The sequence below is a fragment of the Lonchura striata genome, chromosome 5 (genome assembly GCF_050655825.1).
Source record: "Lonchura striata isolate lonStrDom1 chromosome 5, ASM5065582v1, whole genome shotgun sequence".
NCBI classification, from domain to species: Eukaryota; Metazoa; Chordata; class Aves; order Passeriformes; family Estrildidae; genus Lonchura; species Lonchura striata.
In genome coordinates, this window is record NC_140707.1 from 55,963,028 (window position 1) to 55,989,455 (window position 26,428).

Consider the following 26,428-nt stretch of genomic DNA (forward strand, 5'->3'; position numbering starts at 1 on the left):
CTTTGCTTTTCCTTGTACTATTTGGGAACATATGTGCAGTTTGGGGGTTTTTTGTTGGTGATGCTGTTTTGGTTTTTTTTTATAGTCACTTTGGTGTTACCTCCTCCATTTTAGACCATGAAGGATTCCCAGACCATGGCTGCATAACATTAGGGTAATATTACATGCTAGGCTCAGTTTCCTCTTACATACCCTCAAGTTAATTCTGTACTGAGACATCCTCTACAACAATAATATCTTTGAAATGCCTCTGTGAGCACAGTAAAACCAAAGATTACTGTTTTCCTGCACTAGGTGAAGTCAAACTCAGTCAGGTACATTTGATACCAACAGAAAAGACATTTAAAAAAATTTAAAAGTCAACACTCCAAAAAATACTTTTAGGATACTTTCATCTCTGCTTTCCAGAGACATGTAGGTTTAGCCTGAGGTACATAAAAGTAAGAATCAGGTTTAATGCACTCATTGCAAAGTTACCAGGAGCCCCTGACAAAACTGGTGTTGGGTTGTGTGTCTGTTTCTAACCTTATCCAAACATGATTCCTTGAGGGGAAAAACAGAGTTTCACAGTTGTTTGTCTTAGCCACTATGAAAACCACAGAGAAGTATCTTGGCACACAGCAAAAGCTTGGCAAAACTGCTGCAGCACACATTTTCCTCTGCTCAATTACTAGTGGGCCTTTTGGGCTTTTTTTAGAACACAAGTTTGAGAAACACAACCCTTATTGTTTCAGCAACACTTGGGCATAAGTGGAAGGAGCACAGCAAGAGGAATTCGCTCATGCTGACTTTTCAATGCACACTACTCTCAGAATTCTAAAAAAGTTACCTGATGATTCCACTGCCAGCCTAGGAAGTCTTCAAAACTAGAGGATTTTTACAACCTGCCTGTCTACCACTCCCAGCATGTGCTAGACTTGTATGAATGTAGTACTTACAAAGGGTTTAAAAACAAATAAAAACAAAGCACAAAAAAAAACCCACCATCAAAAAATCCACACAAAACCAAATAAACAAAAAGACCAAAGTGTCAAAAAGAGGATAATAAAGTCTCCAAGAACTGTCCCTGTTTGGCCATACTGCTGAAATAAGACTGCTATAATTAGGATGGTTAATTTCATAATAGCCACTCCCCTCCAGAAAATGGACTCTGGATAGAAACTTCCAGTAAACCAATGAAAATTTATTAAGTGAAAACAAACAACCTGCTGCTACGACGCAGTAGAACTGATTCTATAAGGCAAAAGCAAACCACTACCACTCCAAATCTAATCTGAAGTAGAAATTTAATTTATTTAATTTTGATACAGAGATACAAGGAGGCAGCTGCAAAAGGAGCCTAAAGTAAGAGTCTTCTGTAATTTTAAAGCATAGGAATCCTAGTGTTTTGCATGGGTTTGAAAATCCCAGGAACTGCTCAAGTCCAACCTCAAAGGTGGGGTGGCAGAAAAGGGAAATAATTGATTGTGATGCAGTGTTTGTGTAGGTGATAACACATAGCTGGTTACTGGAATGCAAAAATTCGAGGATAAGTCATACCTACTGGCACAATGGACTGGGAAACATAATTAACTCTATGGAATTTCTCCCTACCTTGTAAAATCAAACTCTAAAGTTTAGCTTAAAAAAATAATGTGTTTGAAGATAGAATCAAAAGGATATTCCAAATAAAGAAGCCTTTAAACCACAGAAATACATCCTTGCAACACTGTCTGTTTCCAAACCTAGAAACTGACTTTCAGCTAAATCTCACATGACCTTAGTAATCAGAAGTTTTGTATCACTGGTCCTCAAATACAATTTAATTCCCTTCACTAAATTAAAAAAAAATCCAAATTAAAAAAAAAAATGAAAGAAGCAAAATGTATATTGAATGCTATAAGAAAATAATTTTATCAATAGCACAAGTCCTAATGCACATGGATTTTGAGATACTTTTAATAAGGACTGGTTGGCTATACTCTTCCAATCCAATTAAGTTAATGTCAAGCATATTTATCAGAAATCACAATGGAAAAAATGTCAGCTTTCTTTCTGGAGAAAACCAAGACCCATTTTACAGAACCATTCTGCACAAATAAAGCATTTTTAAGTGTTTTATTTGTCCATTTGGAATGATTAGCATTTCTAATCAACAACATAAATCCACCCCTCAGTGAAAAACCCGACAGCTTGTTATTGCCAAACATATTACAGTCTACTGAAGGGTGAAGAATTACAGACATATAAAGATGTATAACATTATGTCACCATTAAATCACTTACTCTGTTCATAACACTTTAATCCTCCAACATTGTAAATGAAGATTAGGGGAAAAAAAAAATCAACATTTCCAGTGATAAATACATAGTGTTTAGTACACAATATAACAGTACAGTTTATTACATTAGTGCATTAGAAAGTTAAAAAAATGGACAACTCCTTTGGAATAACTCTATCATTGCTGATCTCTCTGCTTGCAGCCACAGACGTTACCAGGAAGTCTCCAAGAAGCATCCAACTACAAAAATCCATCACAGCTAAAATAAATTTATTTTGAGATTATTATACTCATATTACTTGAATATGAGGACCTAAAATTAGATTCTTTCACATGTGGAGTGACCAGTGACATTCCTTAGGAAATCAAGCAAGTAATGAACAGATCTGCATCCATACTTGAAAATTACATGGAAAATTGCCTTTCATTTTTCACCCAGTTAAGTAAACAGTTACATAACATTTGGAAGTCTTCTACAAGGGTTTTAAAATTTAGTGGTTTAAACCATTTTTCAAGGTTACTGGCATGTATGAAATTTTCAAGTATGAATAGGTAGTATCAATATAAAAGCTAAAAGACATAACATTTTACTTACTAGAGATGGAATTTTAAGAACTCTTCTCCAAAAATGAAAATGGAAGATCAACTTTATAAAATTTTTTCAGGAATGATCTGTATAACATTAACTATATTAGATGACAACTTCAAAGACTGAAGTTAACAATTACTGGAATCAGCCTTCAAAATAAAGGGAATCAGAAAAATAATCTCTATAAATCAAAGTACACTGCAAATCTTTTTCTCCAGATGTTGCCTGCTACAAATGGCCTCATACAGCTATTAGAGCCCTATCAAGTATGTGGAATGACTTGCTTCTCAATTAAACAGGATGTGAATGTGAAAAATAGATGGACACAGGAGGCACATTTCATTATGGGAATAGACATCATCTTCCTTCAAACTGACCAACAACAAACAAATCTGGAGCCAACTGAATGGCAAATGAGTGTGAGGAAAAACCCATTCAGTACCTCATATTCACAATTAATTGCTTTTTTTATAACACAGTAACTTGGGGAAAAATAGAATTAAGCAACAGCTAAACAGAATCCCTCCATTCCCAAAGAACTGAATTATCCCTGAACTTCACTCCATGATACCTAGGAAAAGTTTAAAAACAGATACTCTTGTGTCATTACCATTGCTTGGCACACTAAACAATTGTGTCCACCAACTGTCACCTACCCTATGATCAGATTGCAAACTCTTACAGGCAAAGACTGCCTTTTTTTTTTTAATTTCTTTTATACCAGGAAGTGATAGTATCCATATCTCTTCTGTGCCACAGTAATATAATAAACTAAATATCATTGTTAGACTTTAATTATTTTCTATTCAAAGCTCTAAATCCATCAAAAGAGAGAGCTGTTTGCCCAAGTTTCTAGGAACAAAAAGCCAGTTTCCACATGTGACCTGACATGAAAATATCCATGATGCAATGTTTTTAGTCTTTGTAATATGCAAAAAAACCCACAATATTATCATCAACAAACTCTAAGTTATGGTATCTTTTCATCCATTTCAACCCTTTCAGTGGAAAGAGGAGGTAGATTAGAAATAAGCCACATCCTGCACTCCCTGATCAGTCATAAGGCACATTTCCATTCCACTGAAAATAGGACATATCTTAGGGCTGGCAACAAAAGTTGAAAGATTTAATCAAATGCACTTGGAGTACTGCAATGTCTAGTCATAGACTGTAGCAAAAAAACAGACAAAACATCTTTTTTTTTACTATAGGAAATCTAGGCACTTTATCCAAATGATATTTGAGAATGATAGACCTACAAAAGTATGGGGCTCACTGGCTCATAAGGCTTACTGGCATTTAATTCTTTCTTTCACAGTGAAACAATGGACACAATAGTGGAAGTGTTAAAAAACGCAGCTTAAGATGAATCTGTCTTCTGTTAGCTTCTTAAGTTATCTTAGAAGCAAACTGGTAAGTTAAGATACTGTTATTAAAAGAGATTTAAATCCAAGAATTTGTTTTCATCATTATCTTGAACTAAAATTTACCCCCAAAAACTGAAGGGCAAAAATCCCACAGCAATAGGGGATAAAGCTACAATCATATTGATATCTACTCAAGTAAACCTTTAACAAATACCATGGACCAAATCCAGAGTCTTTGCCAAGAGAACAATCACAGTTTAGCACTCAGCTCTCCTCCAGTTTGACTTGGCTCTTATTCAAAGTAACACGAGAACCAGGTTCTCCAAATGCCAAAGCCACCTCAGTAAGCTTCAACGTGAAAGTTGTCAAACTGTGCAAACTCAAAGGAGCGAGTTCCAAGGGCAGCCCAGCCGTTCCCCGGGCTGGAAACGGTGACGTTCTCCCAGAGTGGATAACCATTTAACAGTCCTGAGGCAGAGTTACCCTGTCAGAAAAAGGAAAATGTTAGCTTTGTAAAATCCAGGCTCTGCGCAGACACTGAGCCTGCTCACATGGGAGACAAGACAAAACAGAAGGATGTCAAGTCAACTTTCAACTACATTTCACACATTTTTCATGCAGAGATTCACTTAAATATTGCATAGAATCCTCTGGTGTCTATCACCTCTGTGAAATAATTCTAATGCCTTTACAGTGAATACATTAAAGGCTCCTCTTCTACTCACAGCTTTGCTAAATCAGTGTAGAACCTGAAGGGTAAACTAGTTTTCCTCTTCATTGTATCAGACTCTTTCAAAACAACCCAACTGTCTTAAAGTGATATGGCACTGATTCTGGAGAATTAGGCAAAAGTCAAAAGTAAAGAAAGATGTAATTTAGTAATTAAGCTGAAATAAAGAGGAGACAGCAGAACTTTCAAGTATCACTCAAGCCACTTCAAGACATTGAAATTAAAAGCAGTTGCAAGAAAAATTACAATTTCTCTTTTGCGTGTTCCACTAAACAGTATTTAGAAAAAAGTACTTCAGTTTACTTGTATTTCTTAATCTGAAAGACAGTTATAGACACAGATAAAAGCAAAGAATGTTTTTCAAGGAGTCAGTGTGAGAATTATTTAAAGATGGCTCTGTATTTCGATCATTACACCAAAGGCATACTAGGTACAAAATACTTTAACAACACAGATGGAAGTTTGAAGCATTGTCATTTTAAAATTACCAACACTGTTTTGACTTTTAAGTGATTAATGTTCATCTTCAGTAACCAAATGTCTTGGCCCACTTTACAGATGGCAAGCACTGTCATAAATGTTGGTGTACCAAAGCCAAAACTCAATTCATCCATTTCAGCGAATGCCTTAGGTGCAAGTGTCCCTTTGTCTCCAAATGTGACAGCACAAGAGACAAAACAGCTTCTAATACTCTGTGACATTTTAGCATGAGGGACTCAGTGCATCATTTTAAGAGTTACCTTCAGTAGTGTATCTCCCCAGCTAGGATTCAAGCTTCCCCACATTTCTAGCCAGTTGGAGTTGCAAATGTTACATTAGACAAAGGGATTAGGCATTCAGAAGAGAAACTTAAAGCCTTTAGGTATTTGCACCAATGTTAAAGTGCACAGGGATATTTAAAATACAGTTTGGGGCTACTTTTTTCCCCAAGTCACTACGATCAAAAAGGGTGGAGTGGGAGGGAAGGAAAAAAAAAAGCAGACATGCTTCTCACCAACTGCAGCCCATTTATACAGTAAGACAATGCCTGTGCTCTTCCACCAGAGCAGAAAAGGATCTTGGCTTATATGAGTTTCCCAGCCCTTTACTAGGTCCACATGCAAGGCCTGAGCCTGCAAAGGGAACTGGTGGGAGACAGATTTGTAACACAGACTACCTTAGTATTTTACTGTCTTAAGAACAGGAAGCCAGGCCATCATCTTTCCATCAGATGAAATAAGAGACTTGACTCTCTGAGTCTTCTACCTCCAGCCTTCAATTCAGCTTTCCGGTTATTTTCTGTACCTTCTACAGATTCTCAGGATCTCTTCTACAATACAGCAGCAGAACTTCGTATGGCATTTTAATATTGGTTCAATGTAACAGACATTGTTTCTGGTTTTGATAGGGTAAACTACTGCAAGTACACCATCAGTAGTATAGCACAGCTTTGTCTAAACCATTTAGGACTGTAAGTTTCATAACTGGCTTTCTAGCTTTTTGCCTTGTCTTACCTGAATGTTGAGAGTAAGTGTGTGCCACGCATTATCCCGGACACCAGCAAGTCCTTTCATTAATATTTCTTTTCCAGCTGCAAAACATGCTTAAGTTAGCAAAGTGTTACTTCAGCTCTTTGTGAAACTGATAAATACCAAGACAGAAAAAGGATAATAATATCTATTTTTTAGAAGTGTTCAAGATTGACATTTTACCGATTTCAATTGCAGCATGGAAGGCTTAATATGCAAACCTGGACTCTGCATTATCAGTACATTCTCCTGTTTTACTAGAATTGTTTTCTCACTGAAATCCTCAATCCTCTTGGCAATTTGGCAAGAGATGAGGATTCACTCAAGGGAGAGTACAGGCTCACAAAGTGTGACAGTAGGTATCACTCTGCTTGTTCTATAGATCTTCTTGTTTATGTATTGTTTGTAACTCTTTTAAGTCACAGGGTTTCAGTTGCCATACTATCATGTTGCTTAGTTCTACCCAAAATTTAAGCAAAGCAAAAATGGGGTGTGAATGACACCTGTAGGGAAGACAAAGATCTGAAAAAAATTAAGTGCTACAAGTCTTCATTTATTCAGTAGACAGCTTTTACTGTAAGATAATTTAACATTCAAGCTCCCTTCTACAAAAATATAAAGATGAATGAAAATAGCTGTACAGAAAAAATTATCATATTGTGTAACAAGAGTCTCAGGCTGAAATAATGAGGTGGTTAATCAAAATCCACTCATTTCATCTAGGAAAAATTACTTCTGACAGCCTGAGAAACTAATCAGGTAATGTTGCTAGGTCTTATTACAAATAAAAAATTGAGTCAATCCTAAACACAGATATGTATTTCCATACAGCTGAGATTTAAGTTTTTATGGAATTATACATTGCAAGGTTTCCCTAGGGAGCACTGATATGCTAAGAGAAGCTATATAAAACCTTTTTTATGTTACCTGTCTATGGTAAAAGTGGAAAGGAACACAGACACACGCACAAAAAGTATATCTTATCAGATATGCTGTAGATCTAGAAGCTACATTTGACTCATCAGAAACTATTGAAAATTTTAATTCATACTCCTGAAGTGATAGGAAATGCATTTAAACAACTAAATAGGACACTATTTTAAAGCAAATTGAAAAGCACTTTTAGCTATTGATGAAGTATTATCATATACTCTTCCATGTGCCTGTCAAGTGCTCTACAGAGGAGCACACATGAATGTTATCATCACAAGTAGAACATGTGTTCACTCCACTGAGCTATACTAAAACGAGGATGCATAATTTGAGGAAACAGGAGGCCACTTATGATCATCACGTAAGCCAGATGCAAGTACAGTGACTTTAACTGCTCCCTTAGAAAAGCCATTTCATGTCAATCACTATTTTTTTGATGTAGTTTAAGAACACAGATCAAATCTTTCTGTAATTAATAGTGTATCAGAGTATTTATAAAAAGCAAAATAGTTCATATTTGCTAGTGTAAAACAGACTGTCAGTGGAAAAACAAAAACTCCAGAAAGCTGAGCCTGAGAAATAGGTCAGCCAGTAGCCTTCAGATGCTTTTTCCAAGGATGGAAAGTGGCCATCATTAGAACCAACAGGCTAAATTCATAGTAATGACAAATAAACTGTAAAATCTGAATTATTTCTATTTTTATCAAATTTATCAAAATTACATGTCCATGTGCCAACATCCACTTTTGCAAAGAATTGCTTACCCAGGTCACCAGTGACTCTATAGGTGCCATCTGCAAAAACCCAGAAGAAAACTCCTTTGGAATGTCGCACATATATCCCACCATTGTCAACTCTTCCTGCAATAAACACGCCTCCATCACGAGGTTTTTCGATGTAGATGTCACAAGTGACAGTCATGTTTACCCTGTAAGAGAAGTTGAGTGTTTTAACAAGGAAGGAATACATTTTTTTGAGTAGGCAATATGTAGAAATTATTTGATTTGCTGAAATTATACTCCAGCTCAACAGTAAAGCACTGTTATGCATGCAATGAGAGCTGTAAACAAAAATAAAGCAAATACCAAAACCATCAAATAGCACTCATAAAATTTACACAACTTCCTCCTCCTCAGAGCTGCACTACAAGGCTATTAACCATAAAAATTCTCTCCCTCTATTAATGGATCTACATCCCATGCCTGAAAGCACTTGTAATACAGATACAGCCACAAGGTCACTTAAGAAGTAATAATTATCTATAATTATTTACAGAATGTGGAAAGACTCTCTGTGACAGCAGCTCAGCTGATAACTGAATCAGAGAATATCTATTCTTGCAACTTTTCTTCTCACTTCTAACACAGTAGTAAGAATGATCTGAGTTTTCATTCTAATGTAATGCTCCAGATTCTTGAATATATAGTCATTACACAAAAAAGGTTACTTTCTTGCCTCTCCATTTATCAAAAAAGAGACCCCCACATTTCCCTTAAGCCATTATGAAGAGACTCAAAGTAATACAGCAATAATTACATAGTAATACCTTCAGGATATATCCAGGTTCAATAAAACTATCAGAGAAAAATACTAACCAATTCAGGATAAAAAAGCAAAAAGCTTTCACATGCACAAGTTTAAAATCCAAACTAATACCAACTAAACAATCTTGAAATTGCATAATGATAAATTTCCATTGACAAGTGAAGTAAAGTATCATCCTACAGAGAAATTTAAAGCAAGATTGGCTCAGAATTTCCATAGCAGGTGTTCATTGCTGAAAATATCTGCTGGGGACAACTTGAGTCTTAAACTGAGAATGAAGCAAACAATCTTGAGGGCCTGAAGTTTAGTACTAGCATTATAAAAAGTTACAGACCAGTAAAACTTGAATAATAAACTGAATATTCAGGAAGCAAGCTTGGTTTTGAAAGTAAGATGAAGACTCAGAAAGAAACTGAACCAAAATAAAAAGGAAGCTTTTAGGAATCTCAGTACAGTAATTTAAGAATATGTCCTACGTAGCTGTTATAGGAATCACTGAGTATAATCTACTCTAGGAGGGAAAGTCGATTATAGGGAGAATATAAGACTTTTCTTAATAGAGGCCTGCAAAATAAAACATCAGATAACTGAAAAACAACCTCCAAGTACAAGAGGGTGGTATTCTTCCAGGCTTTCGATCAAAGTGATTCAATCACATCTCCAGGCCTGATATTAGAAATATGAAGCAAGTTCTGAAAAAGCATTTGCCAGATCAATGATCTAAAGTGAAAAAAACCTGACAAATGGCTATTTTAAAGAACATATGGAAAGAATTTAGGCTACGCCTCTGAGCAGAAGAGAAAGTTTTTTGCATGAAGTTATTATTACTATTAAAATCATAATTAGTTAACAGGCTCTTTCCCAAAAGCTTATTAATTTTAAATAAACATTATTCTAAAATATGCTTCTTGATTCTGAATTACTATCATTGCAGCTCCTAGCAATTTTTAGCTCCTAGAAAGAATTGCAATTGTAACCATACTTTTATCAAAGCAGTAAACCTCAGTTACTTTCACCCAGAAATAAAAGTGGTTGAAGCAGGATTGGCACCAAATCCACACAATTCTAGGAATTGCTCAGAAGATGGCAGTCCGCAACAAATACAACTGAATTATAAATTAAATATTCTGAGAGTTATAAGACTGATCAAACTCCTAAAAAATAACTCAAAATTATGTAATTCAAATAATCCTTTTCTTGGTCCAATTTAAGAAATAAGAAACTCAGGGCATGTTTCTAGCATGCCAACTCAGATCCATTAGTATAAAAAATTAGCTTGAACAAATATGCCCAGCAGGACATAAGCAAAAAAAAAAAAAATATTCTCAGACAGTGCAGCATAAGGCTAAACAACCATGAAATGTGGTGGACTCCCAATCCTTTAAGAGTCATTTAGACAGATACAGTTGATGTTTGGCCCTGAGCAGGGCTCAATGACTTTTAGAAGTCATCAGAAGCCTGAATCATCATTCCTAAATGTCTACAGAGAATCTGAAGACAAAAGCAAAAGCCCTCTGTCCAAGAGAAATGAGGCTTGAGACAAATTAACTGATCATTACTCACACTGGTGAGGAGGACATTTCCCCAAATGTCACTACAAAATAGTATTTACATACCACTTAAAATTTCCTATGACACTGATGGTCTGGTCTGCATCAGAAACCCAAGTGATGGGCCGCTGAACCACCACCTGGCGGAGTGTGAACACATGATCTCCTGGGTCAGAAGCATTTACAAAATATTCAAATACACCCGTCTGATCTGCAAAATTTGGGGCTTCACTGAAAGGTGGATTACCTGTTCAGAAAATAAAATACACATCAACTCTAAAATATTGTTTTATTTCAGTGTACTTGTTTTCAGAAATTTCTCCTTAGAATTTTCTCCAGATTTTTGCTTTGCTGTATCAAAGCAATCCCCAAAATAGAAGTTTTTTAAGCAGACACCAATTATGCAAACACATGAATACCAGATAAGACATTAAATTAAATACACCTCGTGGCACGTGTAAGGTGTACACTCATACAGCTGTAAGTTGTTGGAAAAACAGGTATAAATAAACAAAAACAAAATAGTTCTTCAGGCTACCTCATGTATATGATTCAAATAACATCACTTACTGCCTTCCTACATTACAATTTTATCTGTGTGTGAATGAAGTTTTTGGATAAGAGAGTTCTGGCTTACGTATATTGAAATCATCATTGTAATTGGAAGGAAAGGGCTGAGGAGGAGGCGGCTCTGGGTAACCACATTTCCGTCCTGTCTTGAGCGTGGTTAAAGTGTAGACTTCATCCACATTTAGATCTAAAGAAAATCTTCCCTCCCATACCTGGAATTGAAGAAAGCTCAAGCTGCAAAAGTTGACAACTAAATGACAAAATACACAAGTTCCTGAAGCAAAGAAGATCTTCTGAAGTCCTGATTTAAGGCAAAAATCCCGTCTTCATGCCTCAGCATTTAAATATCTCTGGGCTATTTTTAAAACTCCTTTTCCCCAAACTTGTTATAACCGCCAGGTAAGCTTGTACACAGCCAGTAAAACTGCAGTCAAACAGCCTTAAAATATTCCCTTAATATGAAGCATAAGCATGAAAGTTGAGAAGTTTCATCCAAGAGGGAAGACACACCTGAAACTGCAGAGGGACTGATAATTAAAACTGATCAACTTACCTGTAAAGGATGGAGTTGCTGGAAAAGACTGGAGTTTCCAGATTCAAAATCAAGTCTAGAATGCCACACTTGAAGGGTTTCCACCATATACTACAATGGAACACACCATACCATTTAAAACACACCAACAGCAAAATAAAAAACCTTGAATATGCAACTTGAGAAATACCAGTCCTCCACGGGTGTCTAATTTTTTTTTTTTACTTTAAAGCATTAGAGGCCACAACTTTTTATTCAGCTAATCATTACATATGCCTTACATTTTTATAGATTATACATCAATAAGGCATTGTCCTAACAGGCCCTAATGCTGCTTATAAAAACAGAAAGCACTGCAAACACAAACACAAACTTTAGCTTCTCTATCACCAACAGTACACCTTGGATACAAGTTCTCTTCTGAGAAGTAACTGGACTGAAATAATATCCCACTTGTTTCACTTTTATGAGGCCTTCAGTCTAGTTACTAGTTCTTTGATTTTAATTTTTGAGCAAAGTATTTTGTTTACGTGTCTCCAGCCTTCAGCAATACTACAGTATATCAACTACATTAGTAACCAGATTTTAATCGCACCTCTTTAACTTCTTTGCAGTTACTAACACCAGCAACAGAGCAAGCGACCTAAAGCTTGGTTTGAATAAGCCATCTGATAGGAGCTGTGTATCCAAATTGACACTCAAGTACTTTTCCTAAGTAAACCATTTTATTGTCAAAAGTATCAGCCAAATTATCTTCTCCTAAAGGAAATTATTGCTGCCAAAAAATCAAAATCAAATTCTAAATCAGTAACTGTCAAATTCTGAGAAGGAACCATCTGAATCAACTAACAGTGATTTCCCTCCAGTTTACACTGTGAAAATATTGTTCACATTTCAGAGGGAAATATACTTTAGTGAGATTAAAAAATAGAATAATCAAATCAACAACTGTTGGATTCTCAGAATAATATCTCTTCACAGGGTGCAACAACAAAACCTACAGTATGAAATCAACTACAGCTATTCCCCTGCAAATTAAGTGATAACTAGAAAGGCCATGGCTGTGCTGGCCCAACAAACTATGTCAGCATGTCAGAGCACCCAGCCTTGGTCTAAAGAAAAATTTAGTTGCATTTCTGTCCTATGAAATTTCTTCTTCAACATACAGATTATTAGACTGGGAAGCAGCAATTCTACAATTTCAGTTATGGCATTGGATCTCATGGTAAAACAGAAGCAGAATGCTTACAACTTTGCCAAGTGTGAAACAGGCTCCAACACTGGAGACTGTTAATTTCTTGCTAACCTGTGATACTGACTTGCACGTATTTGATTATGAATGGCAATTCATTTTTAAAAGGATGATCAAAGATCTACTTACAAATGACCCTCTGAGGTAGAAAGTCGCTCTCTGAGGCATGACACTGAAATTTGGCAATGGAGGCCTGATACATTTAGAGTGATTATGACTCTGAAGAAAAAAAATAAATGTAACAGAAGAGACACACATTACTGGAATGCCACACACGGCAACACTTATGAACAACCTACAGAATAGAATTGAAATTAAAAGAGCAATAATTTATTTCACCGTTATCTCAAGAGCTGCAATTACAGTAGTTTAATCATTTTATTCTGAATAAAATATTAAGATTTTAAGAAAGTAGATGATAAAACTTCCTCCCAGTGTTAGTTAATGTATAATAAAAAGATAAAGATGGCATATATATTGGCCTCCGGGAAGTCTCAAGAAGGTATTTTAAGTTCAGATAGAAAAAACAACCTGTAGTGAACTCACTGATAAAGCTACAAGTATCAAAAAACACTCACAGACACCTAACTACGTAAAACAAGACAGATTCTTCATAACAAAATATTTCCTGTAACTTTTCTAGTCCACTGGAACTAATGATGCACATACCATAGTTTCAATGATGATGGTAAGATTCCCTAGGCCATCTGTCAGAGCTACAAAACTGCCACCTCCTTCTAAGTGTCCATCCACTTGCAAGTATGACCAGCCTGGCTGAGTAAACTGTGTGGTGTGTGCTGAAACAAAAATTAGAATACAATAATTAAGACTTAATAAAAATGGTAAAATTTGTAGGCTTATTTAAATTTCTCTCTCTTATACATGGTGACAAAACTGAAAGCTAATTTAGGGAAGATAGTAATAGAACTTCCAAAAAAAAAAATTACCTATATAAGAAGAAAGATTAAAGAATTATACTATGGGAAAATTAAAAATATCAACGCTGTGGCAGACAAAACAGTTAAAATTACACCAATTATTTAGACATTAAGTACAAACTATATACAGTAATCATGTCCATTAAATTTGAATATTCATCACAGTTTAGATTTTCCCAAATATTTTTTTTCTTTAAATAAAATAAAGATTTCTTTTTAACAAATAAATGGCAGGGAAAGCACAGATGGGCAACCTCAAGAGGAATAACTAAATAAGCAGGATTTTCAGAAAGTAAGTGAAATTATCAAACAAGAATATGACCCAGATCATGACAATCCTGAGCAATATGGACATAGGAACAACTGCCCAGCTACTCTATTCATGGGAAACTGTGGCCACTTTTGCATTAATGCTTTTACATATATAGATAACTAGGAGAAGAAGAAAAAAAAATTAAAGTATTTGTCTTATTCCTCCTTCATGGCACTGCATAGTTGCTCTACAGAACTGCAGCTAAGACAGTAAAATATTACAGGACTACAGAGTAGCCAGTGAATCCATGTGTACACAGACACTACATGAACATGCTTCCCTTTCCCCAAGCTCAAGGAAATGCTAATTTATACAAGCCAAGCAGGAAAAGAATACAGAGGTTCTTTGTTCTGCTTTTGCAAATTGAAAAGTCCCAAATGGAATTGATTGATACTCGAAGATTAAAAATAAAAAAGGGGAAGGAAACATGAAAGCACATTAACCTTTATGGGCACTTCAGATCAAAGTATTTCAATTGTAACAGCTATAAAGGCAGTAGCCTATTCCCTTCTGATACAGCTAAAGGGCAAGTATAAATATTTCCCTTACTATTATATCTTTTTGCTTACTATTGAAATGAGATTATTTTCTTCTTAATGTATTCACAAAACCTTCTACAAATCTACCTCAATTTGGTACAAAAACTAATACACATAAAACCACTAAATAAATAAAGGCCTCAGAAAATACAGTGATGTTTGGTGTCAGATCACCAACTTAAAACTGCAAGACTTTCACCTGTAATCCAGATAGGAGATTCAACTTTATAGTGGCCACTCCATGGCTCCTGTGCTGTCATTAATCCACATCGACCAAAGGGCAGCTCCTCATAATAACTAGCCACCAGGTTCCATGCAATGGTTCTGGAAGAAAAAAAGGTGCTTTCTCCATTCATGTGGATAGTATTAGATTAACTTAGTACAAGAATCCATCCCTCCTTTTTCTCCAGCACACAATGAAAACAATTTGGGGAATGGAGGGAATATCTTTTTAGCTAAAAGGAAAAAGAAAACCCACAGGAGACGAAAATAAAGCAAATCAGCTTCCAGTGTTGAGAACTTCTTCCAAACCTGGTGGTAAATTCTCTAGCTATAGCACTACAAAAAGTTGTACATTAAAAGAAATATGTTTTGAGAGTAAAGACTCCATTTGTATGAGGTTTTTTCCTGTTCTGAAGGGAAAACATTTTGTTAGCAAAGTCTACAGCTTTTTACTGGGTATTGATTGGTTGAGGTTTTTGTGATTGCTTGGCTATTTCTGCACATGGTGGTAGTTGTTTTGGGTGGAGTTTTTTAGGGAAGCAGTTAAGTATCACGAAAAAAAAGATCTTATCTTTATCCATGTAAGTAACAAACAGAAATCAACTTTAACCAGCCATCCTCAAGGAGTTGTTGCTCTATACTGACAAGGATCATCATACACTTTGATTTGAGCTTCGAGAAAACATTTTGCAAGGACTTTAAACTTAAAACATTTGGGCCTTAAGTATGGAAATACAGTTTAACAGAGCAGTTAAGCAAAAGCTGTCAATCTGTTTTGCTATTGCATACAGGTGAGTACAAAGGCCTTATTCTAAAGTCACTGCCACAGACTTATCATACTATACATACATACAGAATTCTACAAAAACATGATCATAAAATAAACAAATCCTGAATTGTAAACTCAACTTGCTCACATCAAACTTGTTCTGTTGATTTCAAACTTAGAAAGAAAAATAGGAAACTCAACTTCAAAGGAAACAAACTTAGCAGAACGATAAGCTGCCTTTTGTCAGAAAGATTTTGTTTTCAGTATAGAAGGCAAGATAACTTCACTGTTGGACATCTGCACTTGGAACTGTTCTACAATAATTTATAAATACAGCATATATGCCTTGCCATTAGTCTGCAAAAGAAATGGGACATTTATAATTTGAAAAGGCTTGGAAAAATAGAAAAATAACGGGAAAAGAAAAACCCCAAATTAAGATATTAAAGTATACAAAGATTAAGAAGCAAGCAGAATGATCAGGAATTCATTCAGGAAATATTCATCTGTTTGAAAATTTCAGCTTGCAGAGAAGACAGAAGATTTGTAGAAAGCAGGTGACTAAAGAAATCAATGATTTTTCCTGCACTCCACTTGAAGCAACAGAAAAGATTACTCTTTGTTTTTCCAAAATGAAGTTACAAAGTATCTAAAAGTTTTGAACAACTATGCTTACATCTTGATGCCTACATTTTCTTTAATCAAACGTTTTTTTTCAGATTACCAGTTGTTGCACCACAAATACCAAACTTTATTTTCTATTCTTTTCTAAAGCTGAGTTATGTAATTTCCCGGTAAAGAGAACATTTTAATTACAGTTTGGAAATAAAATGTACAGAAAACAGTAACTTTATCATGCATGTTTAAGAATGGATTCTGAGAAAGAAGTTGTATGGAAAAACTAGATAATTACATGTGTAATTATCTGTTTAACTGAAGACAAACAAGCTGATGAAGACCTTAAGAAAAAGATGATTAGTTTTATTGTTATTTTCCTCCAATGTTTGCTCTTCTTAAGAACATTCTCTTTTTAATAATTATCATCACTCCCAAAGGCATCTGAAATTAACTGCATAAACCCACTGCATAAACTGCATAACCCCCTCAAGTGCTGGGGAATAAGAATACATTGAAACTTGTGGGATTTCTACTCCAGAAAGAGGTCAGAACAGCAGACTTCCTATCTTACAATATTTGAATTCAGACCACATTAGGGTGACTTTCAGTCTACCTGTTTTCTCACCAGAGCAGATGCATGTGTTATTTTAATAACACTTCAAATAATTCTTACACCCCAAGTTGTGAAAGCAAGCAACAGTGCCCAACACTTACGAGGTCATGTTTCCATTCACGTAGTTTTGGTTCAGGATCCGAGCCCAGCAGCCTGCACCAACATCATTATTGAAAGTACTGTAATCTTCAGATGACCACAGTTTCTTCCCAGTTAATATGGCATTTTGCACTGTTTTTGTCCCAGGATAGTGAGCCCTACACAATATTTTGAGAAGAGCACTTAGTACAAAGAGAAAAATCAAAGTTTGAAAGTTCATATAGCAGCAATGATTCACTCCCTTTAAACTGAAAATGACATAAAATTTCTTTGGAATACTGCAAGTGGAATGCAAGATAATTGAACAAGGAGGAGCGGTAGCATTCCAGAGCCTACTGTATTTACATCAGCAGATTGTTTCTTCTGCTACATGAAAGCATATAGATAAACTTAGATTTACAAATGTCACATAATTTTCATGACTTGCTACAGCAAATCTCTGTCCAGAAATTGAGCTTGAAGATGGTCATTACTACAATTTGCTGAATAGAGAAAATACATGCTAACTCATACTATCTTAAACAAAACTATAAATAATGTAAAACATACAGTAAGATACACCACTAGACATTATGCTAAGAATTTAGCTGCATGAATGTCTTAGAACTAAACATGAACTGACTGATTTTTTTTTTTAAATCTTTTTTAATAAACTGAGGTTTCAAGAAAACATGCTAGTTGGACTAGAGAAGTTACAAGGATAACAGTTGAACCATATGATAGCTAATTTTCTTTCCAAGATCTTCCTTAGTGTGAGGAGACATCCTTTCTCGCAGTGGAGATTTTGGTTATACTCAGTCACAACACAGACCCACCATGCAAGGTTTGCTGACTGAAATAAAACCTTTCAAAGACTTGCAGAAAACAGGGTTGTGATTTTCTTTACATAGCACATTCATTGAATACACTTAATATATACACTAAAATGAAATTACTTCCTTAACTGTTAGCCTGCAATTTGACAAACTGATACATTTGTGGTAGGAATATAAAAAACACCAGTTTTTCTAGGCTGACTGTTGGGTGTTTTTTTCATGATTTCCCTCTAGTGGGCAATGACCTAATTCCAGGGTTGTAGTCCTTCATAAGGACTACAGTAATGTAACAGATAGTAGGGATTTTAGCTACATTCTGCTCTGCTGTACAGATTACTGTGTATTTCCCCCTTGGCTTGGAAACCTAAGTATTGCCTTAGTACCAAACAAAAGGTTTTTGTAATGCCATAAATTGCACAGCTTGCAAAAACAAAGCAGAGAAGGAATAATTTGTCTTTCTACAGTCCTGAAAAGGAGTTTCTTAAGTGTCAATATCCCTGCTCAATAAAAGGTGAAATACACAAGAGAGTATTTAATTTCCCTGTTAAGACTGAATCAGAGTAGAGATGTAAACCTTACACTTACAAAGACTTAAGCAAATACAGCTTACTTAGTGTAAAAACTGTTGAGCTTCATCCAGACACCACCTATGAAAATCTGCTGGGATACTGTTCATGTTCAGAATGGGGGGAGGGGTTAATTGCAAAGGTAGATGACACTGACTTCCTATTATGTACTTTCAGAAAAAGCCTTCATTTCTACACATCCTATTGTTCAATACATAAAGATGAAGGGAGAAGACTCAAACTGAAGTAAGGAACTGATACATTTGAAGCATGTGATTGGGTCAGGCAAGTTTATGGGACCGTGTAAGTAAAGTTTAGAGCTACTATAAAAAGAAAAGTTAATGAACACACATTTCCATTCAGCCATCAAGTCAGTAATCAATGTCAAATTTAGTCTGCTGGTAAAGTATTATTATGACAAAACCCAAAACTAGTATAACAAGTCAGCAGGTTCCTTGTTTTCCAAATACAAATTTGTCATCAAAACAAATTGGGAACTAAGAATCAAGCCATTGTACCTCAAAGAAGAATCACAGCCCAAATTCATTTCTGGATCACAATTACAAGGCTGTGTGCTAAGGTATAAAGCTAAAACACTTTTTGCATACCAGTTAAGAGTAACCAAAACCCTCAGAATAAATAGTGTTGTCCAAAAAACCTTCAATCCACCAAAAGTGCAACCATGCCCAACAGGAAGCTTCAACATGATAGAAGACGCTGATTCAATTAAAGGTTGAGGCTTTTACTGGAAAAAGAGCTGCATGATTTGATGTAGGTTAGTAAGAAAGTTTTATAGTATCAATCCTTTCTTTGCAGGTAAGAGTACAGAGAGGTAAAGCTTTGTCTGTGTTAGTTATAAATAAAATGAAGATAAACTACAAACAAACCACCAAGAAAGAAGAACAGAGAGAACCCCCTACCCAATCACATCGACCACTCCGTGGAGCTCAGAGTCAATCATCATGACAAAGGAAATGGGCTCCCACAGTCTATCGCTGGCTATGATCCTCACCTGCTCCAGACCTTGCTTATCCAATGTGTACCTCAACAGCTTGGAAAAAAAAAAGGAGAGTAAAGAACAGAGAGAAGGGACAAATAAAAAAAAAACTGTTTTTCAAATTGTCAAACTTTATATTGGGAAAGGCAGCATCTTCTTCAGCCCTAGCTGAAAAAACTATTATGTTTCAATTCATGTTTATGCAACTTGGACAACTGTTACACCAAACAAAACGACTGTCAAGGACAAAGTGACTTCAAAGGACACCTTCTTCTTCCACCATACTGAATTCCAAAATACATGATAAAAGGAAAAATTAAAAATGTTTCATTCTTCTTACAGACACAAAAGTACAGATAAAGACAAAGCATATCACATTTCATGCAATATACACTATTTGCAGGTGGGCCACTTAGATGTTACAGTGTTGACAGGTAACCTACAAGATGTGTATGAACTTTCTGAACCTGAGCATTTGAAGGACAGACACATAAATACTATTATCTTTCACGAGGTCAGCAAGAACTCTCTATGGTAGTTAGTACCTTAAAGTCAGCATTGGTTGAGAAACATGGTGTTCTTGTTTTGTACTAACCTTAATTTCTTGATAGATAACAAAACCACTGCACAGGAAAACCTAACACATCATTTTTTGTGATCAGTGGCAGTGGGGGAGTTGGGGAAAAATCTGTATGACATTCAAGAAAAACCTCTGACAAAAAGAACTTCCATTTTAAAGAACAAGTAAAACATTTCTGTGATTCTAAACGCACAAACAAAAACAAGTACTATTATCCTTGATTCTGCCAAGCTCTTAAAGAAACAAGAGCCATGCACAGTCAGTGCATTCATTCTTCAAGCTGTATTGTCATCCATCACTAAAACATTTCCTAATGCACCTGCTGAGCTGCAAGTCTTGCCTAACTTAAGAAAGTTTTTTTAAGTTTATTTTAGACCAAATGAGTTACTCTATGCTGACACTATAACCAGTACTTCTCAGGCAGCCACTTTCAGGTGATTGATGTTTACAAACTCAACACATACAAAAGCAGTTTCTTTACAAAATCCCTGCTTAACTGACTTGCTATAACCCTTCAACCATGCATTCATTTAAACTATGATGAGCATATCATACCTACAAAGGATAAATGGTACATGAGTGACCACAAGAATGCTCTTATCACAGTAAAGTTAACAACAAAGATAAAGAAGTTAACAAATGTAACACAAGTGAGCAATTTGTATCTGCATAGGTACATAGGTTCCACTGGGAACATATAATTTTGTAAAAATGATGTATAATTTTGAGAAGCCAGAGTTTACAAGGAGAGCTAGAGCAGCAAAGTAAATTGCCAGAAGCAAGTAAAAAAGTGTACTATGGAACAAGAGTAAAGGCAAACAGTTGAGTTGACACTTGCTGAAACACCAACAGAAAAAATTGATAGGCTGTATTAGTTTACAAACTTTGGGTTCTTGCATTTATGTCTATGTTACCATCAGTGCGTGCATTTCTAATATTGTTATCAGAAATTAACCAAGAAACAGAAACTTCTAACTCTAGTGTATGACCAGAAAAATCTCAGCTGCAGCCACAGAAAATCCCAGGGTGATAAGCTCCACTCTGAAAGTTCAAGTTCACCCAAAATGAAAACCAGTTGCAGACCAAGAATTCAATCCTAAGGTTTTTCTGACTCAGAACATGCACATGCAGATTAGTTAGAAGTTTCCTGTCATTTGCTAGTACTAAAAAGCCTAAAACACAGCTCCTAAATGGACACTTGAAATAAATGATAGAAGAGTGATAAGGTCAGCTTACACATGTACTAAACTGAAAGAAGAAAGACAAGAAAGACTAATCCATCACCACTGTACACAATGATGTAAAAAATGGAAACAGCTAGGAAGTATGAGATAAGAATATATGACCCTTGAAAATGGAGAGGAAGACTTACAGATAGGAAGCAATAACAATGTTTAAAAGGCCTCCCTTCTCCCACACTTACCCGACTACCTCAATAGCATCATTAAGATAGGGATCAACTAGCATCTCTTTTGAGATGTTCCAATCTCCATCCGCAGCGATGATGCCAATGTTCCATAGACCCAGTCTGTCCAAAGAATGTCGAAGCACCTTAGTAACAGATAACACCACTTAAAGTACAGCCTTCATCAATGAGGCAACATGAAATTTAAGACTGAAAACAAGAACTTTGGAAGGAGTCAGTGGAAGCCTCTATTTACAGACCAGAATGGATAAGAAAAGTTCTCATTTCTCAAACATGAGCTATGGTGGCAACTAAGACAAAGTTAATTGAAGCATTTTTAAAACTGAAGGGTTATCACTGATATTGAGATGGTCATTACACAAAAATGGACTTCTCATCACTTGGATAACTTTTGAGACCACAAGTGCACACATATACTCCACTTGGACACTCTCAAAATACTGACTCCCTGGCATGTATGTAATTCATTACACAAAAGTAATGGATTTATCATCAAGTCAGTCATGTTAAACTAATCTAAAAATGACACCTGGCTGCAATGTGGAAGTGGACATACCTCCCCAAGTGATCAGAAACAAAAGTTAACCTGATCCCCAAAAAAGTACATTGAAAAATCAGGTATTGAAGTTTTAAAATAGAAAAGACCTATCCATGCAGCTCTCTACAAGAACAGAAACCTCTGCCAAACACCTGTCCTGTTCAAGAGAAGAGCACTTAAACATTTTTTTCACTGCTCATTTCACTGAACAAAAAAAAAAAAAAATCCTTGATGTTTTAAGTGTTTAATATTTAAGTTCACCCACTACTTGGTTCTCATGTTTCACTAACTTTCTGGGAAAGTAATGAATAAACCTAGAATTGCAAATTTACAACAAAACTGAGGGCAACCAACTTTGAATTCAAACATGCCAGCAGAAAAGAATTCCTATTCTGTCTTTTCAAATTCTATTTAATATTTCCACTGTTAAAGATGCCAAACAACTCACATTTGTCTGTGGAACTTCTTAGGTAAAATATACCCACACAAAATATACTCAGCCTTAATAGTTAAGAATGAACCACACTTATAGAGGGCTGGTACTGTCTGAAAATTTAAACCAAAAATTTAAAAAATGAAAATAATTCAAAAACATCGTTTCAGCAGCTTGCACATACAGCTAAAAACCCAGTCCACAGTGTAAAATGCTTTCTTCAATTTTAGATATAAAAGAATGATGCACAGTGTGCATGCATGCACAAAAAGATTTTGCAACTTGATTTAAAGATCAGTAGGCATAAACCCTCAAATTATTTCTTGTAATAGCCATCTGGCAATGTGAAGAAGAATAGGGAGCATTTCTGTTTTTCATGTAGTCAAATAAGGACAGAAATAAAAGTCTAAGTGTTGATAACAATCAAAGCCTAAATCTAAAACTATTTAAGACATAAAACTTACTAAGAAGAAAAGTAGCAATGAAGTTCTGTTTAGCTGTTTGAAACCTTTGCAACACAGTTTCTACCAAAAGAAAAACTCATAACACTAGACGGTCCTTTAAACTTAAAGCATTCTAGCTACCTAGACACTCAGAAAAATTGCCTAACCACAGAGACAGCTCCGAAGAACAAAATGAACGGTTGCAAAATTTCCATGCTGAAAGAGAAGTATCAAGGGCACAGAACTGCATGCACCCAAAACACACTCCACATTTGCCAAACAGCTCCCTCACACACAGTACTTATATAACTGAAAGGACAGGGTTTTCTTGAACAAGAATTTAGAAGCGTTAGAATCTCCACTTCTTTTTTTCCTACTTATTAAGAAACATAACTAGTGCCATAGAGGATGAAGTATCTAGAATAACATCTTACAAGTAAATATTTAGCCAGATAACTAAGAGCTTATCTGTGATGTATTTAACAGGAATTACAGAAAATATTTGGTGTGCAGCAGTACATTTCAGTATATCACCCTCTTGCGAAATGGCAGACTGCAAATAACTATAGTGCTGATGAGAGGAGTGGTGCCAAGTGACACTGTAAGAGAATGAATGGCAAAATGGGTGTTTAATAAAAAAACCTCTTATCAGTTAACATACAGTGCAAGGAAGGCAAAAACCCTTCAGTAAATACTTGGGTGATTTTATGGTCAAATTTTAAACTAAATATTCAGTTCTAGAAGCCAAATGCTCAGTCCCAGTTCAACAGTGTTCAAAAAGCTATAAAGTAGAATGTTGCCCCTAGACTCAACAGTTTGCTCTCCATATTCTTTCTCCCCACATGAGAAAGCCAAGACAAGCATGAGAAAGCTTCAAGGTGACATAACACAGATTTGAGATTGTACAGCCTGAAGAGGAGAAGGTTTTGGGGTGACCTAATTGCTGCCTTCCAGTACCTTAAGAGACCCCAAAAGAAAATATGGAGATGAACTTTTTACAAACGTATGTAGTGACAGTACAAGGGGAAATGGATGGGAATGCCCCAGCCCTGGAAGTGTTCAAGGCTAGGCTGGATGAGGTTTTGAGCAAGGTGGTCTAGGAAGATGTCTCTGACCATGGCAGGAGGATTGGAACTGGATGATCTATGAGGTCCCTTGCAACTCAAGCCATTCTATGATTCTCTGAGTCTTGTTTGCTTTTAAGAAGAGGTAATGCCATTGCATCTTAGCCTCAAGCAAGAACAAGGAAAGGAACAAAGAAGGAGTTTGTGCTCAAGATTTCACCACAAAACAACGTAACAAACAGAAGAGAGTTTTCAAAGCAGGGGAGAGCCACACAAGCATTCAGTAGTGAGAAATCTTAGAGCTATCTTAAGGTTGGTTATGTGAAATACTGTGTTCCTCCAGCTTTTTAGAACAAAAGGTACTGAATTTTGCAAAGTTAAAAACACAAAGCCTTTACTGCGATTTAATAGCACTATTTAAGGGTACTGTAATCACAGAACTTAGCTACAGAATTTTAAGCAATTCTAGACCATAGACTTCTAGCTATATCCAAGCTGGTATAAAGATGGTTTAAGTTTGCATGATAGTACCATCAACTGAAGCTTCCATAAAATCTAGAAATCCTAACATTTAGCATACACTGACATGCCCAAAGTTCAAAGCAACAGTTTCAGACACACAAAATAAACAATCTAGACATCTGAACATGTTATCTTTCCATGCATGCATCTACAAGAAACAGACTTCAGTAAGTGATATAGTTGCAGAAGTAAGATCCCTTTCCTAAGTCAAATCAGAAAAGCTAATTGTTTGTGAACCGTACAAGCACTTCACAGAAATAAGAAAATAATACATACCTTAATGTATTTGCTACTAAATGCCCTTTCATTCCATATCTATAAAGAGAAAGTAAAATCCATTTAGAAAAATCAGGATACGTCAATGGAGAATTAAAAGATTTTATTTATATATATGTAAGATTATAAAATCCATTAATCAAATCCATGGTTTCCGTGTGCTAGAGGGAAGTGTTGGTTGGTTTTGTTATCAGCTTTTCTAGGGAAAAATCTGTATGAAAGTTCATAGTGGGCACTTGTTTATCTTTCTGTAAGGTCCACTGATTGCCTTCTCACTGACAAGAATGCTAGAGCTGCTTGAGCTCTACAATGGCAGCAGTGTTACATTACCAATGGCTCTACAGCTTGCTAGGAATCATTGAGAAACACGTTGTGGCTTCAAGGTGTGGCCTAATGAATGGGCCCCCGTTGCAATACAGGACATAGGAGAGCCAGAATAACTCACATCTTGAACAAATCGATGAAGCTTACTTTCTTTCTAATTTACACAGGACTACATCCAAGCTTAAACACAAAAGAGATACAGCATATTTAAGTAAACAAAATGAGCTAATTTCTGAATTTTCCATCTTTTATGGAGAGTTTAAGCTAAACACAGCTAAAAAAACAAAAGCAGGAGCACTGAACTTCCTTTCTACCAAACCCCCTAGCCTATAAAACACATAGGCAGAAACCTTGTTTCTTTCTTTTCTAACTGCAACATGAATACTGCAACTCACATTCACCAGTAAAGGTTCAGCTTATGGGTAAATAAAATTGATTTTGCTATTTCTATGTCTTCCTATAAATGCTAACATGAAACTTCAGAACCAATCAAAACATTACTTACTGCAAGGCTCATCTCATCATAAAGCAAATAGTGATACAGAATATGTACTTAGAGCAAAAGAGTGGTAAAGGCTAACTATGTACAACCATAATAGCATTGAAATTGTTTTGAGTTTCAGAGCCTTCACAGACCTCTCACTGTTTCCCTGTATTTCAGATTGTACCCACAAAGAAATGAGACAATATGATATAATACTGCCTGTATAAGCCAAAATTACCTTTTCTTAGAAGGAGAGAATTTAGAAGGCTAATCACTGTGAAGCAACAACACTGAAGTCAGTATTACTCAAATACATGAAGTGCAGAACTAACTTTCTACTCCAAGAACACAGGACAGAGAAAAATGCAACAGCAATTGTTATTCCTCTTCCCAAAATTGAATTGCTGAAGTATCTCTGTTACCCACATTGCAAGACTGACTCAAATAAGCCAGCAACATCAAGGGGGCTGCATCCCACAGGAGATACACGAGATACACCTTCCCACACTGCAGCAGAAACATCAGACTTCTGAGGGATGGGAACCACCCTCAGAACAGCTTTAGAAGCTTTGTTCTGGACTGCTGAAGTGATTTTCAGCTTTTCTGCAGTTAAACTTCTCATATAAAAACATTTAAGAATCCAAAATAAGTGTCCAGTAAGTATAGGATTGATTTTAGAGGAATCCTAGACACATTTTCTTGCTCAAATAGTGAACTTGAATTTTTTTAGATTGTCTGCTTCTCACTCTCATCCCAATTTATGACATTTTTTCTCAGACATTCATTCACTACTCCATGTATTGCACTATAGGACAACACAATAGTACTGTAAAACACAGACTTTTATCTATAAATGATGCAGGTAAAAATGCAAAAAGTTGTAGAGGACTGCTCCTCTGCAAAATAACAACCATACTTTGTGCTAAGTCATGTTAGCTGACTTTCAAACTGTGTTAACTGATGGTTTTTGTTATCTGGTAACCACCGAAATGCAAGCAGAACAAACAAGGCA

At 35.8% G+C, this 26,428-nt stretch overlaps 1 protein-coding gene across 3 annotated transcripts in view; it reads right to left on the minus strand.

Moving 5' to 3' along the window:
• Window positions 1-2,082: 2,082 nt before the first annotated feature.
• GALC (galactosylceramidase) overlaps window positions 2,083-26,428 on the minus strand; it is a 31,199-nt gene continuing 6,853 nt past the window's right edge. For 2 of the 3 annotated variants that reach the window (XM_077784000.2, XM_085580615.1), the window contains exons 6-17: window positions 24,609-24,647; window positions 19,250-19,380; window positions 16,951-17,106; window positions 14,827-14,951; window positions 13,507-13,634; window positions 12,967-13,056; window positions 11,607-11,696; window positions 11,121-11,265; window positions 10,550-10,730; window positions 8,153-8,316; window positions 6,441-6,517; window positions 2,083-4,701 (exon numbers count right to left, since the gene is read on the minus strand). In XM_077784000.2, the coding sequence (XP_077640126.2) occupies window positions 4,558-4,701; window positions 6,441-6,517; window positions 8,153-8,316; window positions 10,550-10,730; window positions 11,121-11,265; window positions 11,607-11,696; window positions 12,967-13,056; window positions 13,507-13,634; window positions 14,827-14,951; window positions 16,951-17,106; window positions 19,250-19,380; window positions 24,609-24,647 (1,470 nt within the window). In that variant the 3' untranslated portion in view covers window positions 2,083-4,557. Of the gene's footprint in view, window positions 4,702-6,440; window positions 6,518-8,152; window positions 8,317-10,549; window positions 10,731-11,120; window positions 11,266-11,606; window positions 11,697-12,966; window positions 13,057-13,506; window positions 13,635-14,826; window positions 14,952-16,950; window positions 17,107-19,249; window positions 19,381-21,329; window positions 21,458-24,608; window positions 24,648-26,428 lie in introns of all 3 variants that reach the window. The other variant, XM_021540957.3, reaches the window with a different exon arrangement.